This window comes from Camelus bactrianus, chromosome 17 (assembly GCF_048773025.1).
Source record: "Camelus bactrianus isolate YW-2024 breed Bactrian camel chromosome 17, ASM4877302v1, whole genome shotgun sequence".
Classification (NCBI taxonomy): domain Eukaryota; kingdom Metazoa; phylum Chordata; class Mammalia; order Artiodactyla; family Camelidae; genus Camelus; species Camelus bactrianus.
This window is the reverse complement of record NC_133555.1, coordinates 22,614,555-22,634,569: the sequence shown is the minus strand read 5'-3', so window position 1 is coordinate 22,634,569 and position 20,015 is coordinate 22,614,555. Positions and strand designations below refer to the sequence as shown.

The 20,015-nt window shown below is 45.0% G+C and overlaps 1 protein-coding gene across 10 annotated transcripts in view; it reads right to left on the bottom strand.

Annotated features, from left to right (window-relative positions):
* PRICKLE2 (prickle planar cell polarity protein 2) overlaps window positions 1-20,015 on the bottom strand; it is a 310,734-nt gene that overhangs the window by 48,180 nt on the left and 242,539 nt on the right. For all 10 annotated transcript variants that reach the window (XR_012499921.1, XR_012499919.1, XR_012499920.1 and 7 more), the window contains 3 exons: window positions 6,803-6,916; window positions 3,812-3,949; window positions 618-821 (listed from right to left, as the gene is read on the bottom strand). Coding sequence is in view for 7 of the 10 variants with exons in the window: in XM_074344532.1 (XP_074200633.1) it covers window positions 618-821; window positions 3,812-3,949; window positions 6,803-6,916 (456 nt within the window). In the remaining 3 variants the exon portion in view is untranslated. The remainder of the gene's footprint in view (window positions 1-617; window positions 822-3,811; window positions 3,950-6,802; window positions 6,917-20,015) is intronic.

The following is a 20,015-nucleotide window of genomic DNA, read 5'->3' as shown; positions in this document are numbered from 1 at the left end:
ACTTCCAAGCTAACCCAGTTTTTCTGCCTTTCAGCTCACAGGTCACAGCTGCGTGTGCTTCTGCCGGGAGAAAACACAGGTACGAGCCTGTGTCCAGTCTGCTTTCTGACCCGGGGAAGCAAATTCAGGTCCCTCGCAGGGTGTGAGCCACCTGCCCCCTGAATCCTCATCAGAGCGGTTGTAAATTATGGGAGAATCAAATAATGCTACCCATTTTCTTCTCTTCTCAAACCAATCTGTCCCCTGGAATCTCAGGGAACGCAACGATTTTAAGACATATGGGACACCGTTACTGATGATTCCTCCCTGGGAGGTGGGATGAAATCTCTCTCTTTTTTTGAAGAGTTCTAAACTGACCCAGTGCCAGGGGCGGGCCCCGGGGAGTGTCCGCAGCCCTAGGCACCGTCTCCCCACGTAGCAGCCCACGAGACCGTCATGTTCAGTAGAGCAGGCCACACCCTAGCAGCCAGGCATGGTGGGGCTTCTCTCTTGGCCGGGTTAATACAAGGAGGTGGATGGCCTATGGTTTCCTTGCATGCGGGAGCCACGGGGACAACGCGCGGGCTACCGTGTCACCGAGGGGTGACGGCGGGGGGCCCCCAGGGGCGGGCTCTGACCTCATCGCAGGCTGCGCAGCGCGGCTTCAGGCACTCTGCGTGGTGTCTGCCACAGTATATCTTCCCATCTTGGTAAAAGTAGATCAAGTCCACCAGGAGCTCGTTGCAGACAGTGCATATAAAGCAGGGCGGGTGCCAGCAGACCCCGTGACCAGCGCGCGACGCGAACACAGCAATGTCCCCGCCGTTGATCTGGCCTCCGCACTATGAGGCAAACAGAAAGGTCAGGAGCAACGCCGGTCCCCAGGTCCCCATCTCTCAGTGCCACGTGATAAGGATGAACCACCGGACCACCACCGCCGGCATCACTGGCAGATTACTGAGCGCTATTCTCAACCTGGTCACTGCTACCTCCTTTATGTACACAGCAGGAAGGCTTTTCTTGCCCTCCCCCCCCCACCCCTTCCTTCCCGGGACCTATAACTCAGATGCAGATCCTGTCACTGAGAAGATAAGGAATCACAAAGGTGGGAAGGAAAGAAAAAGTCTGTTAGCATAACAACAGGCAGGAGGCAAACTTGGAAAGCAAAAGGTCTCATTATCTTTCAGATATTCCAAACTCTCTCCAGAGGCACAGCCACATCTAATGCCAGAAGGAGTAGGCTGGGGATATGGGGGAGTGAATGAGGGGAGGTTGGAAGGGCCCTGGGAGGAGGTGGGGGTCTGCACTGGGGATGGTAGCGGAGTGGGTTCATAAAAATACACCCATCTTTAACTCTCTGCTCTAGAAGTCTTTCAGGCATGCTTTTAGCCGGCTTCCTCTAACATCTTTTCACATAGTCCTGATTGAAAAGGTACCGCTCCTATGGCCAGACCATGGAAAAGCTTCTTCCCTCTCCCTTCCCTATCTTCTCACTCATTTTCCAAAGTTCCTTCCATTACCCACAAAGGAACAAGGCAGAATCCCTGATGACTCAGGCTTACAGTTAGGGTCGGGATAAAATGATTATGTGATTATGGTCTGAGGACCTTTGAGGGAGGAGTAAAGTGTGAGGCAACAGGTCCAGGGGGAGGCTCTCTGCTGACCATGGCGCTGGCCCCGAGTGTCACTGCCGGGGGTCCAGCACTCAGGCCCCGCATGAGCAGCTGAGCTCTGAGGGCAACGTGTTAAAAGAGTAGAAATGCTACCTCTAGACCTTTCCCACGCCATGGACATCAGAAGGGTTGAGATGCTTCACAGGAAAGGACGTCAAGGTCTCACGGAATAGTCTCTGGGGACTCATTCATGTGAGTGACCGGACAAAAGAAAGACATTACATTACAGACAGTGACACCCGCGCCTTTCATGATGCTGTCACCAGAGCTGATGTATGCCTACTGGTAAAAGATACACTGAGGCACATGGAAGTTGTCCAAGTTCTTTGCTCCAACACTGATTCGAACTGGGCAGCAAGCATCGAACTGGAGGAGGCTGGGAACTCTCCAAGGACAGGAACCCGGGGAGGGGTTTTTATAGAGAAGACATGGAAGCAAAGCAAGGACATTACTTCAGTGATTAGAGCTTAAGCGGTTCCCTTGTTGGGGGGAAGCCCAGTTGCCTGTTTGTGATTGGTTGTCCTTCAGTTTCCTTTTCTCAGATTTCAATTCACGGACGGGCTCAGGGTTTGGTCTGTTGATGCAGGCTCCCAAGGCATGGGAGCCACCCAAGTCTGATGGCCTCCGTGTTTAATTACTTTCACAATAATAGAACCCCCTTTAGTCCTCACCGTAATTCTATACCATAGGTATTTTTTATCCCCACTTTGCAGATGACAAAACTGAGGAAAAGTAACATGGTCAGGGTCCTCGGGCAGAAACACGAGTCAAACTTCTGTCTTTGTGCCTCTGTGCTCTCACCACTATTCTATACCACTCTTGACATCTGCCCAAGAAATGCCCGACCCTCCCTTTGTCCTAGGGGAGCCCAGTCGAGCTGGTCAAGGTGAAGGACCTGAGAGTGGCAGAGGCCCTGAATGGAGCACACAGAATCTCACATCTTAACCTCTGACCACCTGCATCTCAGGGGCGGGTGTCAAGGATCAAGACCCTACTGGCAAATCTCTGGTCCCTTGGCTCCCCTGTGAAGTAGCATCTCCATCCACCTCCATTCCATCTACCTGCACCTTCTCATGTTATCCCTCTGAAATCTCAAAAAAGGGCCCCCAAGTGGTCCCCCCTCCCCTCAGGCAGTATCTTACCCTCTCTTCACTAATCCGGTTCATGTATCTTCAGGACATGACTGGGTCCCTAAAGGGCTTAAGGAGTTAGATGGGGCTACTCTCCTAGCAGCAGGGCTGAGATAAATGCCACCCCCAACCCACCCCGCTGCAAAAAAGGACCATCAGTCCCAGAATGCTTTTGGTAGCCAAGAGGTGGGGCGGGGTGAACCCAGGCAGACTGGATTTAAAGATACCCTGTTTTCTTTAAAACTCAACTCCACCGTGCCTGGAGCACTCTGCAGGAGAGAAGAAGAAAAAACAAATGCAGACCCTTCAACTCAGTGAGGATCTAGAAGGAATGTAGGGGGCTTGACGCACTTTGCTAAAGAACCCGCAAACCCAAGGAGATGACCATTTACCACCTCTTCGGACGGTACTGGTTGACCCATGCTGCAGGAACACTCCATTTTCTAAAGGGCTCATTGTAAAATATAAATCCATCATATCGCTCCTCTGCTCCAGTCCTTCCAGCGGCTGACCATCTTCTTCCCATGGCTTACGTAACCATCCACGAAACCTGACTTCATCTGCTCATTCTCTTCCTTTACTCCCTCTGCCCTGCCACACTAGCCAAGCCGCTGTTGCTCAAAAACAACAGAACCGCTCCTGCCACAGGGCCTTTGAACTGGCTGTTTCCTTACACACCCCTCCTTCCCTCACCATCTGCATGACTCACTCCCTCGGTTCCTGCATGTCTTTGAGGGGCCTTCACAGTCACCTTACTGAAAATTGCAACCAGCCCACCCTCCCAGCACTGATCCCCTGCCCTGCTGTATTTTTTTTTTCCATCTTACTTACTCATGTCATTGTCTGGCTTCTTTTCCTAGAATGGAACTCCTTACAAGGGCAAAATCAAGCTTCCAAACTTTTGTTGACAGCTGTATCCGCCAGGCCCACAACTGTGCCTGGCACAAAGCAGGTCCTCAGTACAATAACTGTGGCGTGAATGAGTTAGGGGAAGGGTGCCCCTTGCTGCTCGGCGGAATCCACGCTCACCTGTTCACAGATGGCTCCTGTCATTGTGACCGGGAAGGGCCTGACGTTGCCTCGGCCCAGGTTTTCACGTTTCCTCTGGTTGCTGAAGAGCTTCAGCTCCCTCTTCTCTTCCTCATCCAGGGAGTTGCAATAGCGGACCTGAGCAGACACAGAGGATGGCAGGCGGGGGTCACCCTTGCTCCCGAGGATTCCTGAAGCCCACGCCTCAGAGCTCTCTCATCAAACACACTCCCATTTGGTTTTACGGTCCTGGCCAGCATTTCACCACCACCAGGCTTGGGGCTATTGAAAGTGAGTCTCTACCTGAAATTGGTGACCTCAAGAGAGCTTACCAAGGGCTGTAAACTCCAGAGCCCAAGTCCTGGGCAGGCTAATGGTCTGTAACTACCCAAGTCTGCTCGTCACACTGAGATCCGAGTCACCTGGGATAAGCTTTGTGCTAGTCAAGATCTAGGACTTTCTCCTTCTTTCAGATTGATTTGGGTCTTCCAACTGACTGTGAAAATTTCACCGCCATGTATGTGCCCACATCAGTGATCCCTGACACCAAAGAATGGCTCCAGGTCAGAGAGCCAGACTAGCTGTCCACATGCTCTCAGCTTCTGTTTCCCAAAAGGAGGTGGGAACCAAAGGCGTGAGACTGAGGAGTTGGTCCAGAGTTGTATCTATGTTCCTTCACGGAAGTCCCTGCGTGTTTCTCTGTGCGTAGGAGGGAGAGGACTGCCCCCGGGCTTCGGTGAATTCATCAACTTGCATAAGATCTTTTCCTTTGTGTGAAACACAGAAACTCACAGAATTAAGGGAGGGATGTTAAAGATATTCAAATCTGCTGTCTCCCATTTTCTCTTTTATTTATACACACCTTGGGAATTTTGCTGTAACCTTGAACTATGGTTTACTTAATACCGTTTTAAAAACGAACTCCCTTTTTTTATTGAATACATTTATGTAAAAAGAAATTATACTGTGACTATAAATGGAAAAGCAGTATCACCTGTGGAAAACAAGGTGACCATAAAGCTAAATATTAGAGTGAAGACGAAACCGTATTGTTAGATTGTAGCTGGCTACTTTTGCTTGTGTGAGATCCTGAAACGGAGATTCTTAACACTGTCACTTAAAAATAGAGATTAGTAGGCAGGAGGTGGAGAGGTGTGAGATACCTACCCACTCAAACTACAATTTCCCCCTTGATTATTCAACCACTCAGTCACAAAGAATGAAATACAATTTAAAAGGGAGTGAGTCTTTTCGTGATGTGGTTCAACATTATTTACTGCCACATTCATATACCACCCCAAGTCATGTTTTGGGAAACATGCATCTAATCCTGCTCGCTGCCTTACTTTAGAGTAACCTGACCATCGAGAATTAACTGAATTGCCCAGATGATCTGTCCTACAGATGGTTAAAGAGAAACCTTTGAACCAGGAGTAATTTGAAAACCAGGGCAAGCTGTATGTGTCAAAATGGTCTTATCTGGGCGAAAAAGGGAATGATCAAGTATTTACTTTAGAATCACCCTTTGTCCTTAAAAGAGCCACGTCAAACGGGCAAAATCTGCCCCCTGGGTCACATGGAAGCAATTCTCACCAACAGGAAGAAGAAACTTGGAGGGTCTCTTTTCATGAGACCACAGTGAACCAGAAACAGAATTAACTATACTATGAAGCAGAGACGAGTCCATCACTTCCTTCTATCAAGTCAAAAAAAGTTAAAAAAAAAAAAAAAAAACTCTTCACGTGAAGAGAAAACTGTAATGATGGGAAAGGATATACGGTTACACCACTGACAATTTATGGACAGGCTTTGAAAGAAAGGCACGCCCTCCCTGCTTGTAATAACCCGCATTTTCACTTCCAAATTAGTTAACTGGGCATCCGGTTACAATGTTTGCTCTCCTCTTTAAAGGAGAAAGCATTATTTAAATTTGTCTTATGAAGTCTGAGGTAAACTGTAGGAAAGGGAACTGGGGCTCTCTTTCTAGAGAGTTGCTTCAGTTTTTAAGCTTTTGCTCCATTTACTCAAATTTATTTTTGAGGCTCTAGATTTATTCCTTTTATTCAAGTGTGGGAAGATAAAGACTTAAAAAGCACTCACTCAGTTCCCTTGGGACAGAACTTGTGGGTGGGGGCAGGTGGTAAAAAGGGGTCCCGCTCTCTAGAAGGGGTTTTAAATTTCTCCTTTCAACTTAAAATGATGTTTTCATGTAAATCACAATCAGAGTGAAGTGGACAATTTGATCCTATAGGATCCCTAGTTTTAAAAATCAGATACTTAAAAAGTAATTCCTAGTTTGCAAATCGAAACCTCGCAAGCATGATGATCTTTTAAAAGCGTTATTTACAAATTTCCTTTTATGATCAGTTTGACTTCAAAGAGGTGGAATGCCTGCTTACAGCGCTGCTGTGTGTCTGGGTTCAGAAAAGAGGAACAGCCTGCAAGTCATACTTTCAAGGGTACAAAGGATGACCTTGGCAAGATGGACTGTAAGTGACAAAAACACAGATGTTCACAGCTGCAAATCGGACATGTAACTTCTACTGCAGCGTAACGTGGAACACTTGCACACTCACTGACTATGAAACGATGCTGAAAATTCAAGAGAGTCACAAAGTTTGTGCTGGGTTTGAACTGTCCGGGGAATCTCAATCATCTAACGTGCTCAGGCAACCAGCATTGCATATTCTTTAACCAAGCATACCTGAACTTGAGCTTTTCCATTTTAGTGCTCCCTGGCTGCCCCAAATAGCTCCTAGTGCCAGGCACAGAGGCGAAGCCAGCGCATAATGAGATTCTGTTTTTCCACAACCTCCTCTAGCCGGTGTCTGACAGTTTCTTTTGGTTCTAATTAAGGAAGCTAAAATCCTAAAATAAATTGCCAGAGTTCTTCGTTGGGCATCGCACTGCTCACAGCATTCTGATTCTGAAAAAGGTAATAATTCCGAAGAGTCTAAGGGGAGTCTTTAGAAGGCCCCTCTAGCCTCTTACCTCATTGTCATGTGGCGGCAGCTGGTGTAAGAGCTGCTTGATTCGCAGTTTCTCTCCAGGACTGTTGACATAGGGAACTTTCTCTTCTGGGAGACAGCTGTAGTACTGGTGTACCTGAAGGACGGAAGGCACACAGGTAACTCGCCCACTACTCAAACCACTTGGCCGCTCCCTGCATCCTAGGAAGGTGATTCCCACCAACAGGGCACCGGCTACTTCCCGCTGTCCCCACCCTTCATGAAACTCAGGAGCGTACGAGTTTCTCAGTGCAAGCAGCGAAATTCACCCTTGAGGAAAGACTCCTGCCAATCGCCCATGTCTTGGGGCTTTTCTTCGCTCTTCAAGGGCAGAACAAAGCCAGCAAAATTTCCTAGAAAAGGAGATTTCGGCAAACTGGTGCCGGTGAACCCGGAGGGTAGGGCTTTCCCGGCAGGCTCCCCCAGGAGCTGACTTTACCATTTTCTCTGTGAGTCTCCGGCATGTAACCTGCCTTCCTAGCCAAAGGGATGCGTCAGCGCCTGCCTCGGTGCTGGAGTCAAAGCCGGTCTTCGGCGCTGGGAGAGCTCCTGGGTCCCTCAGCCTCCACCTACATGAAAAGCCCTCCAGGTTTTAAGCTCTTTGTAAGGACAGGCAGCAGCTCAGATCTGCCAGAGTCACTAAACTTGGGATACAGAGCATGTAATTAAAAATCACCGTTAAAGTCAGTTTTTTTGGTACATCCTAGAATGCTCCTGTTTACGGCTGTTAGGACATATCCGTGTAGTGTCTGAGGCTCATTCAACCCTAACAACAACTTGGGAAAGCACCAAACATCTAATTTCGCCTGAGAAAAGCAAACCGACAGTCTGCCATCCAGCTGCAAATAAAAATAGGGAAAGGAAAAAAAACTGGCCAAAACAGAAGGTATGCTATATATACGAGACACACACACAAAAAAAACAAAAACAAACAAAAAAAACCCCAACCAAACCCGCAAGCTCAGATGACATCATGGAAAATACTTTTCAACTATCTCTTAGCATCACGACCAGCTCTTGCGAAACAAAGCATTCATTCAACAAAAGGGAGAAGGCAGAAGACGTGGGGCTCTAAATTCATCGCATTTGTTACACTCCGCAAACTTGGTCACAGTCCCTTGAGTTTAGGGAGCCCTGGATGGGAACACGTGTTTTGGGAATGCAGGAATGAAGAGTTGCGAAAGTTCTGTCTTCTTTGATCTCCAGAAACCAAATCGTAAATGTCAGAAGAGAAGGGGAGAAGGCTTTGCGATGACAAGGCCTAAAAAAAATGTGAAAGCCACCCTTTTTGTCCTAAGAAATGATCATCATCGTTCACCATCATGTGCATATCATCCTCCCGATCAAATCCCAAAGGCAAACATAAACAGACTCCTTGTCCCAGACTAGCTGACTAGCCCGGCAACCTCTCCCTAGAGGCAGCTGGCAGGGAGCCTCTTCCCTGGGCTGGGAAGCAGTGGTTCCAGGTTTAGCCCACAGGTTACCAGCACCCTCTCTGAGAAGAAATACAAGCCCAGATCATGAGTGAGTTTGGGGTCAGAAGCTGGTGACGAGCCCATGAGAGCCCGGCACACCATCCCGTGCTCAGGAGAACCGTGCCCCACGTGCCTGACCAGGTAAGTGCCAGGTACAGAGAAACAGGTCCAGTTCCTGTGTCTTGGGGAACGGGCTTTGCCTTCCCAGTCAAGGAATTACTCGCACAGAGGTCTTGTGACAACATCACTTTGTCATTCTCACAACTCCTGTTATAGTTACAGAACATCAGGGACAAGAGCGAATATAAAATCAATCACTGTGGATGCTTGATAAGGAAGAGTCTAATTTGAGCTCCAATGACCCTCCACTCGGTCACCCCTGAAGACTCACACACTCCCCTCTGCACTTCCCAGAGCAGATTCGTCTTCCGAATTGGTACCTTGAACAAGCCCTCTCTGCTACTGCCCAAGGCTGACCCAGGTGGGCATTCTGCCTTGCACAGCATGGCCAGGGAGATGGGAACCCCCAGGCGTGGCTCCGTCATCTCCCGTCTCTCTGTTCCTAAGCAAGTTAACAAAACCTCTCAGAATTCTTATCGTAAGACTGTGGCAACTCAGTGAGAGTGTAGGCAAAGCAGTTGGCTCCCAAACAATAAAAAATACAAATACATAGCAATAAGTGGACTGTCCAGCTTGGCATCCTCCAGATGGAACAATCCAGATTTTCTTGGCCTTTCTTGCACTGTAGGATGTCGGGCAGCACTGTTGGCTTGTAGAGTGAGACCAAACCTGGGGAGACCCCACCCATGCTGGTCAAGGAAAGAAGGCTGCAAAGAATAAAATGCAACTGAAGCTAGTTTGGTTTTGGGGGGCGGGGTAAAGGGTAAATTATTATAAAGATGTGTTCTCCTCAAGAAACCCAGCATTATGGGAGGACCTCATGAGGAAATGGGACTTCCCATTTCTCTGAGCCTCTGACCTGTGTTCTAGTCTTCTCTCTCTCTGAAGACCTGCTCTTCACGGGACTTGAGTCTGAATGACTTCAGATCAAGAGCCCATCCTAGACTGAGTGGCTTCGCTCAATTCCCAGTCCCTTACAGAAGGGCTCTGATGACACCATCCTGGGCAAGGGCCACACCTGGAGACTGGGTTGGAGACTTTCCACGCCGTTTTAAGACTAGAGGATAAAGGAGTCCCAACACACCTCAGTGTGCTGAGGTCCATCCTAAAGACTGAATTACTCATTCAGCAGAGGCAGTGACTACTCTTTTGGAACATCTTTCCAGGCTGGACATCTTGAGTTGCTTTTTATAAATTTAAGCCTACTGATCGCCACCACTGAAAACGCGTCTTTTCTACCAGCATTCCAATAATTCCTTGAATATAAAATGTGCTCAAATAATTTCTCACAAGGTAACTGACTGTCTGGTGGAGGACTTAGAAACTGACCTGACTAGGACACTCCATTATTAAACCAAATTGGCCAATATGAATTAACAAGCTACCAAATCACCCCCATATCACATGGTAAGGGATCTGACTTGCTCTGAGGAAGGAGAGTGAGTCAGTCCTTCACCACTTCCAAAGCTCTTCAAAGCCTGATCAAATCCAGGAGGAAAAATAATCCCTTGGTATTGGCTTCTGTGTCTTCTCCTGGTGCTCAGGAGCTGGATTTTGTAAGCTCTTCACTGAACAAAGGGGATTAGCAGGCAGATGGGCATCACGGAGAAATCGCTCTCTTTCCCAACCTGTCTCTGATTGAACACGGTAACGCTGCATGCATGGAAATGCTCTGGCATCTTCCATAATAAAACTACCATATAGCCCCAAACAAACACCAAGCATACCAGTAGTAAGGGGAAAATATTTAGTATACTTTCTGGCACTACAAAAATTAAATTTGGCACCACCCCCTGAAAATCCTGCAGACTGCTCATTTTAGCCCAAACATAAGCTTCACTTGTTAATTTTTACAAGTAAATAATCAAATCCAATAGAATTTTATCAGTGATGATCAGTACCAAGCTATTATCTGGTGGGCTGATAACTTGATTTTGCCCCTTGTGTACACTGAGCACCTTCCTGAAAAAGCAGGGCTGTGCAATGTGCTAGGAACTTCGCTCCACTGACACATTCCCAGGTAGAGGTGCCCAGTGATTCTGCACTGGGTGTGGCCGTACAGGGTGCCTTTCTCCCAGACAAAAGCATTTGAGCACAATAAACTGGTTTAGGAAAACGAAATAGCCGAAGGCCTTTCTTTAAGGTGTTACTCCCAACAGCGAGGTTTGGCAATGACTTCAGTCTGTGTCAGATGGATTATAAGAGCTTTAGTCAGTGTGCAAATAAGGTCTACAGAGCAAGACCTCGCCCGGTTGGAAAGACCGCGTTTGTTAGAAGAACTGCGCGTTTGACAGCATTTCTGCCTGAACAGAGACGGAAGGCAGAGAGTCGTGACTCCTTGTTGGAGAGAAAAGTATGCTAATAAAAGACAAGCATTTTATTTAGAGCAGTGGTTCTTAACTTTTAGCTTCCACCAGAACCATCTGGAAGGCTTGTTTAAACACACCTTTCTCATTCAGTATGCCTGGAGGGGGGCCGGGTGATTGCATTTCTAACCACTTCTCAGATGATGCCCCCTGCTGTTGATTCAAGGAGCACATTTTGAGAGTTTCAGAGTCACCCAAGTGTTTTCCTTCAACAGCCAATCCATGAGCTTACCGGGGAAGGGATGGTATTCCGGGAGACCCAGAGGAGGCAAAAGCACTTGTTCAAACTCACTCGATTTCATAGCTGTCACCTCCCCACACTGACATGTACACTTAAGCAGGCGGATTCCACCAGCTCTGGCAAGAATGAGAAATCCTCAGGGCCCAGTGCTCATGTTTTTGGATGGGACATTTTCCTCATCAAAACATCCCTATTTTCTTATAGTGGGAACCCATCAAAGAAGTCAGAATTTTGGGGTTGATTTTACAATCAATTGTCCTTCATTGTTTAAACGAAGGCAGGGATCAAAGAATTTTTTTTTTTAATTGAGTGGCTCTTATGCCCACAGGGTTTTTATACACAGTGTTGTGTGAACCCTCCCCACACCTTGGAGGTGGATGCATTATACTCATCAGATTGAGAGTCACGCAGCTAAAACCTTTGACCTTGGCTTCCTCATACCCTCCCTATTTTTTGTGGATTCTTGGGCTTCTTTATTGAGAAAAAAGAAAGAAAGAAAGAAAAAAGACTAGCAGATGGATAGGAAAGAAGGGAAAAAAGACACAGTAGACTCTCAATAAATCAGTATGACTGACCACAGAAATAATAAACATGTTTTCCTTTGGTGTTCTCCATAATATAACCAACATATGGTTCAAAATGAAATGACAGTAAGTAAAATGATGTACTCCATATTAAATAGTCTTTCTGTAACACCATGATATGATTGTGTAAAGGAGCTATGGCAGAAATGGCTACCCATTCACATCAATTTTCTTTTCTTCCTTAATTAGCATACCATCATTTTACTTAGAGCATCAATATGCCCAGCTAAGAACAGTATTTCTGTACCTCCCTAGTAGCTACATGTGGCCATGTGAATAAATTCTGGCCATGTGACTTCGTGGAGAGCTCTTTTAAAGGAGGCAAGCAGTTGACCTTTTTGCCCATTTCCTCTTCTTCCTGCTTCCTGGCTGAAATGTAAACACAATGGCTGGAGGTCCAGCAGCCATCCTGTACCAGGAAGTAACCTTAAAAATGAGAGTTTTTGATTATAACATGGAGCCATCATACCAGCCTTGGGTTGCCTTAACTAAATTTATTTAACCATTGAAAGAAATAAATTAGTTCTTTATACATCTCAGCTACTGGGAAGTGCATGAAATTCCTAAATGACAGAGCAGTAATTCTGAAGCGTTATTATACTCTGGAATCATCTGAGGTCCTTATTAAACATCAGTCCCATTTTCATCCCTCTGGGTCTGAAAGAGCTCAGCATTCTGCACTCTTAATAAAAACCTCACACCACATCATGAGAAACACTGCTTTAAGGGGAAGGCAAACGGCACTCGACAAGGTAAAGGTAAAAACTCCTAGAATGTAATCATCAAGGCGGGCTGACACTTTTGAAAGGTTTTATAAAAACCCATCTTAACCCAGAGACTAACTAGAAGACTCAGCCTTTATTTCACATTCTCCCTCTCCTGCAGTTTGAGAAGCTTGGGACCTCAGTTAATCTCCCTCAGTCCCCGGAGGCCACATCGAGCGTACGCCTGAGGTCTCAGAAGGCAGAGGCTCCAGAGAAGAGAAAGATGCTGCCTGAATTTGCAGCACATGGTGGTTTTTATGAAAAGTGCACACTAGTTCTCAAATGGGGACCGGGAGAATAATCAGGTAGTGTTACAGCTGTGAGCACGGGCCGACGGGCTGCTTCAGAGGGCCCATTTGTTCATTTGGCCCCTATGTGCCAGAATCTCATTACCCAAGCAATAGGAGAAAAGTGTTGTTCAGTGGCATCTAAGAGGTAAAATCGTACCAAGTTTGGCTCCTTCCCTTTTCTCCTGGAGACTCACATTATAATTTTAATTGGTTTACTCAGGAAGTAATTTAGAAAACATCAGTCTAAAACCTAATGCCTAAACCATGCCTACATCATGCTTAAACTCCCCAAGGACTGGGATCCAAAATCAAGAATATTTCAAACACTATCCCCCAGACCCTACTTCTTTTTTTCGCTCTGGATGTCTGATTCAACAGCAAACCATGTCAGATTTAGACTCAAAATAAATCCGGAATCCACTCATTCCCCCCGACCCCTTCACAACCAGTCCAGCCTCGACTAAGTGCTCACTGGGGTTATAGCCACGGCTGCTTCTGGACCCCGCCTTTCACCTTTGTGCCCTTGCAGGTGACTATTCAGTGGAACAACCCTATCTGAATATAAAACAGGTCATGTTACTGCTCTTCTCAAAACCCTTCATGACATCTCATCCTCCTCGGATTCAAAGCCAAAGTCCTCACTGTAGTATCATGATCTTGCCTCCTTAAGACCTGGCTGACCACATCACTTACTATATTCCTCTTGTTCAGTCTTGCTCACAATGGCCTCCTTGCTATCCCTCCTGCCTCAGGGCCTTTGCACTGGCTGTTCTCTTTGCCAGGAACATTCCTCCCCCAGGTATTTACATGATGCCCATCCTCACTTCTTTCAGTCTTTGCTCAAAAATCACCTTATCAGAGAGGTCTTCCCAGAACCCAATAAATCAGCACCCACCACTCTTACTCTTTAGACCAGTGCTTCTCAAACTGGGGCTAATGGTGACACCCTCAAGGGATATGTGGCAATGTCTGGAAACACTCACTGTTGTCACAAGTGCTGTGTGTGCGTGTGTGCGTGCGTGTGCACGTGAGCTATTGACACAGAATGGGTCAAGGCCAGGGATGTTGCTAAATCTCCTACGAAGCGTAGGATGGTTTCCACAGTAAAGAAGAATCTGGATCCAAATGTCATTAGTGCTGAAACTGATAAACACTGCGCCTGCTTTTCTCCAAAGATTTTACCAGTTGCTGATGCGGCATCTACTTGTTCATCGTCCTCTCTTCCTTCTAGTATGAGAACGCCTGGGGCTCTGTTCACTCTCTACCCCCAGAAGAAGGTGGCACACATAGTAGGTACTCAGCAAATGTTTGCTGAATGAGTGCGTGCTGTGTTCGGATCTCATCTTTCTGCCTTTCTGGTTCATCAGTGGATGTGGACGGGGACATGCAGCAACAGGATACCCAGGGGAGGTTTGAGGAGGAACCAGAGTAAAACTCACAGAGCTTCCCTTTCACGCCATCAAAGCACTTGCTTTTTCACCAAAGATGATGGATGTGGGGCGGATGGCGAGGATGCAAAGAGAAGGATGAATAAAATACCATCAATGTACTGTTTCTTCAAGAAGAAGAGACCTAAGCAACACCCCTTTTTATCTGAAGCCAGAGAACTTCTTTCAAGTTGAGTCAACTCTGTTCAAACAAACTAATCACATTATATCCTAAGCAGGTACTGAGATTCAAAACCACATGAGCTGTTTTACTGCTATGCCTGTTGGCTCTCACGTGCTCGCTCTCTTTCCAATCTTTTTCGTTTAAAATTTTTCTATTTAGAATATTAAACTTCAAGGTTTAGTCAGAAAATACGTTCCATGTAGTTTGGAGCAATAGCCGACAGACAATGATTTCACCCTATCTTAAAGAAGAGGTCTTAGAAGCAGAAGAACTTGATGTTAAATACTCTCTAAGTTGCAATGACGTAACAACTCCCTCACCCCAATTTTATCAAAACACTTTGCAGAGGGGTGGGGAATGTAGCTCAGTGGTAGAGCACGTGCTTAGCATGCACGAGGTCCTGGGTTCAATCCTCAGTACCTCTATTAACTAACAAAATAAAACCTCTATTAACCAACAAAACAAAACAAAAAACACTCTGCAGAGTGTCTACACATTTGCATACGTGCTCTACTAAAAATTCCCCGACTGTTGTTTACTTTTTTGGAAAATAGATTCAATGTTGCCTTTAGACAAAAACCACAGATACATCTGTACGAAAAAGCAGGGTGACACTTCCCTGGGGTGGCTAAGTGTTTGGAGTCACACTGTTTGGATCTGAATTAATAGACTGAACACTTACTATCTGTACATAGTTGGGCAAATTAGTTTATCTCTTACAGAGTCAATATCTCCATCTGTAAAATGGGGTGATAGTATTTACTTTGAAACAATGCTATGAGGCTCAAATGGTATTCAAGCACACATCGTTTTAGTGAGCTTTGCTTTTCTGTGCTGCGCAGATACTGCGTTTTTTACGAATTGAAGGTTTGTGGCAACGCCGCAACAAACAAGTCCATCAGTGCCATTTTTCCAACAGCATCTTCTCAGTCTGTGTCTCTGTGTCACATTTTGGTAATTCTCCCAATGTTTCAAACTTTCTCACTGTTATTGTATTAGTTAAGGTGATCTCTGATCAGTGATTTCTGACGTCACTACTGAAAAAGGCATGTCGAAAGCCAAGACAGGGAGATAGGCTGAAAGCTGTGCCTCTGCTCCAAACAGTTAGCCAAGCTGTGAGTGCAAAGGCAAAGTTCTTGAAGGGAATTAAAAGTGCCACTTCAGTGAACACACAAATAACAAGAAAGTGAAACAGCCTTCCTGCTGATAATGGAGAAAGTTTGAGTGGTCTGGACAGAAGATCAAACCAGTCATAACATTCCCTTAAGCCAAAGTCTGACCCGGAGCAAAGCCCTAATTCTCTTCTATATGAGAGAGGTGAGGAACCTACAGAAGAAAAATTTGAAGCCAGCAGAGGTTGGTTCATGAGATTTAAGGAGAAAAGCCATCTCCTTAACATAAAAGCACAAAGTGGAGCAGCAAGTTCTGATGTAGAAGCTGTAGCAAGTAATCCGGAAGATCTAGCTGAGATAATTCGTGAAGGTGGCTACATTAAAAAAAAAAAAAAAAAAGATTTTTCAATGTAGGTAGACGAAACAGCCATATATTGGAAGAAGATGCCATCTAGAGCTTTCATAGCTAGAGAGGAGAAGTCAATGCCTGGCTTCAAAGCTCCAAAGGACAGACTGACTTTCTTGTTAGGGGCTAAAGTAGCTGGTGACCTTAAGTTGAAGCCAATGCTCATCTACCATCCCGACAATCCTAGGACCCTTAGGAATGATGCTAAATCTACTCTGCCTGTGCTCTATCTTTAAGGGGAAAACAAAGCCTGGATGATAGTACATCTGTTTACAACATGGTTTATTGAGTATTTTAAGCCCACCCTTGAGACCTACTAAGGAAAGACTCCTTTTAAAGTATCACTGTTTACTGACAGTGCACCGGATCACCCAAGAGCTCTGACGGAGATGGACAACGTGATTCATGATGCCTGCTAACACAGCAGTCATGCTGCGGTCCCTGGATCAAGCAGTCACCTTGACTCTGAAGTCTTATAATTTAAGAACACCCATGATTCACGGTTAGAGATCAACATTTCAACATTCACAGGAGTCTGGAAGAAGCTGTTTTCAATCCTCATGGCAGACTTTGAGGGGTTCAAGACTTCAGGGGAGGAATTAACTGCAGATGTGGTAGAAATAGCAAGAGAACCGGAATTAGAAGGGGAGTCTGAAGATGTGAGTGATTGGCTGCAATCTCAGGATAAAACTAACAGATGAGCAGTGGCTTCTTACAGATGAGCAAAGAAAATGGTTTCTTGAAATAGAATCTAGCCCTGATGAAGATGCTGTGAAGACTGCTGAAATGACAACAAAGGATTTAGCATATGATCTAAACTTGGCTGAAGCAGCAGCAGCAGGGTTTGAGAGCATCGGCTCCAATCTGAAAAGAGCCCTATCGCAGGTGAAGGCTATCACACAGCATTGCACGCCACAGAGAAATCGTTTATTAAAGGAAGCATCCATCGACGGGGCAACTTCAACTGCTGTAGTTCAAGAAACTGCGACAGTTACCCCAACCTTCAGCAGCCACCACCCCAACCAGTCAGCAGCCATCAACATCAAGCAAGATCCCCCACCAGCAAAAAGATGACGGCTTGCTCAAGGCTCAGGTGATGGTTAGCAGTTTTAAGCAACAAAGCATTTTTTAATTAATGCCTGTACATTTTCTTCTTAGGCAAAATGCTGTCGTGCACTTCACAGACTACAGTAAACCATAAACATAACTTTTATACACACTGGGAAGCTAAAAATACTGTGACTTTATTACAATACTCGTGTTACTGTGGTGGTCTGGAACTGAATTTGCAAATCGTGAGGTATGCCTGTAATATGACTAGCACAAAAACAGGCACACAGAGAAGGATCTCTATTTCTTAGCTCTGAAGCAATTTAATCTATAAGTCACAGATGTCTACGTTCTGGACCCAATTGTGCCTCCTCCCCGACTCCCCACCCCCAACTCACATGCTGAACGGCTAACCTCCTATGTGATCGTATTTGGAGACAGAGCCTTTAAGGAGTGAGGTCATAAGATTGGGGCTATCCTCAGGAAGGACTGATATCCTTATAAAAAGAGGAAGAGACACTAGGAGTGCCCATGCACACAGAAAAGGCCATGTGAAGACATAGCAAGAAGGTGGCCGAACGCAAACCAAAGTAAGGACTCATCAGAAACCAACCCTGCCGGCACCCTGATCTTGGGCCTCCAGCCTCTGAAACTGTCAAGAAGTAAATCTGTGTCGTTTCAGCCACCCCATCTGTGGTATTCTGTCACGGCAGCCCGAGCACAACAACACGGTCTAGACACGCAAGGCACCGTGGAGGGCTGCTGGGAAAGGACACGCACATGAATAAGAAACTAACCTGTTTGAAGGAGGTTATATTTTTCTAGCGTGTGTAAGACACGTAGGTAAATGACTATAATGAAAAGTTAAAGTAGTGCAAAGGCCATGAGAGGCTGAGAAAAACACTTCAGAGGTTCAAGCCATAAATCAAATCCCCGAATCTGCAGCATTTGCCAGTTTCCACGGTATAAATAATCCCACGAGGGCTGATTTCAAGGTGCCAGGGTGACTCATTGGATGTGGGACTGAGCAGAGGCATCGCAGCATACAGTTAGATAGTATTTCCACCCTATGGATATAAAAACTGAAATAACTTCAAGAGCACAGATGATAGTGAAATATGGGAAAGGAATTAGGAAGTGATGAGTTTTCAGTATTTATTATCTTTCTTTTTAATGTAGTTTAAGTTTATATAATTAATTTTTAAGAACGGCTGAATTTAACTGGCTTACGAAATTCCTGAAAAATGACCAAATGGATCTTGTGATGCTGAAAAGCCAGTTCCAGGACATCTTTGTCTTGGAAACTTACGAGTCCGTTTCTTTGGCAGACTCTCTTTAAAATGGTGAGAAGAGGGGGAGGGTAATTGCTCAGTGGTAGAGTGCATGCTTAGCATACACGAGGTCCTGAGTTTAATCCCCAGTACCTCCATGAAAAAAAATTTTTTTAAAGATAAGAAGAAAATAGCAGTAGAGGACTGTAAATGTAATTAATCCACTCCCCCCACTCTATTATTAGTCAGCAGATTCACAAGTTCATGTAAAACCATCGTGGAGAACGTTTTGAGAGCAGCAACAGAAGATATCCCAAGACAAATCCAACTTTTGAACTGTTAAGAAGTGATGCAGAATGACACGTGCTATAATTCCGAGAAGAATTCTTTCTTAAATAAACTGGAGCTTGCTTTCACAGAAAGATGCCCAGTCACACATTATGTAGCAGGTATCTCTGACCATCAAGGCTACTTGCAGCCTGAGTTACGCTGCTTGCCTCGTTAAGTTTCAAATATATTCTGGATGCAATTGCAAGAATTTAATCTTTCCTGTTCTGAGAAACCAAAAGATCAGGGAAGGTAATACCATGGTTCAAGGTTAACTGAGTCCATAAAATGTTACATGACCTATATTCTGCCATTTTAGAGGAACAGGCAGGAAGGAAGGTTTGGTTAGGATGAGCGAGATGGTGCCACAGTAACAAACACCACCACAATACCACTGGCTTTGCACCAAAGATGTTTTTTAACTTGAGAAATTAAAAATTTTGTTCTTATTGTTGGCAAAACATATATAACAAAATTTGCTATTTTAATCATTTTAAAGTGTACAATTCAGTGGTACTGATTACATTCACAATGTTTTACAATCATGACCACAATCTATTTGCAAAACTGTTTCAACCCATGAAACAGAAACTCTCTACCTATTAAGCAATAATTATCCAGGGCTCCCTCCTCCCACCCCCTGGTAACCTCTAATCTGCTTTCTGTCTCTATGAATTTACCTAGTCTAGATATTTCATCTAAGTGGAACCAGAATATTTTTCTTTTTGTGTCTGGCTTATTTCACTTAGCATAAGGTTTTCAAGGTTCAATCATGTTGTAGCATCTGTCAGAACTTCATGACGCTTGATGGCTGAATAATACTCCAATTTTTTTGCCCTCTGAAGGAAACCATCAATAAAACAAAAAGACAGCTTATAGAACAGAAGAAAATATTTTTAAATGACGTGACTGACAAGGGGTTAATATCCAAAATATACAAATAGCCCATACAACTTAATAATGAAAAAACAAACAACCCCATCAAAAAAATGGGCAGCGGACTTAAGTAGACATTATTCCAAAGAAGATATAGAAATGGCCAACAGGCACATGAAACATCAACCAATTATTAGAGAAATGCAAATCAAAAACCACAATAAGGTATCACCTCACACTGGTCAGAATGGCCATCATCAAAAAGGCTACAAATAATAAAAGCTGAAGAGGGTGCAGAGAAAAGGGAACCCTCCTGCACTGCTGGTGGGAATGTTTGGAAAACACTGTGGAAGGTCCTTAAAATACTAAAAATTGTGCTACTTTGTGATCCGGCAATCCCAGTCCTGGGAACATATCTGGAAAAGATGAAACCTCTTAATTCAAAAAGACACAAGCACCCCAATGTTCATAGCAGCACTATTTACAATAGCCAAGACATAGAAACAACCCAAGTGTTCATCAACAGACAGCTGAATTAAGAGAATGTGCTGCGTGTTACAGTTGAGTTTTATATATATAGATAGATAGATAGATAGATAGATAGATAGATAGATAGATATAGATATAGATATATAGATATAGATGAATGAAATATTGCCATTTGCAGCAACATAGATAAACCTAGAGATTATCATACTAAGTG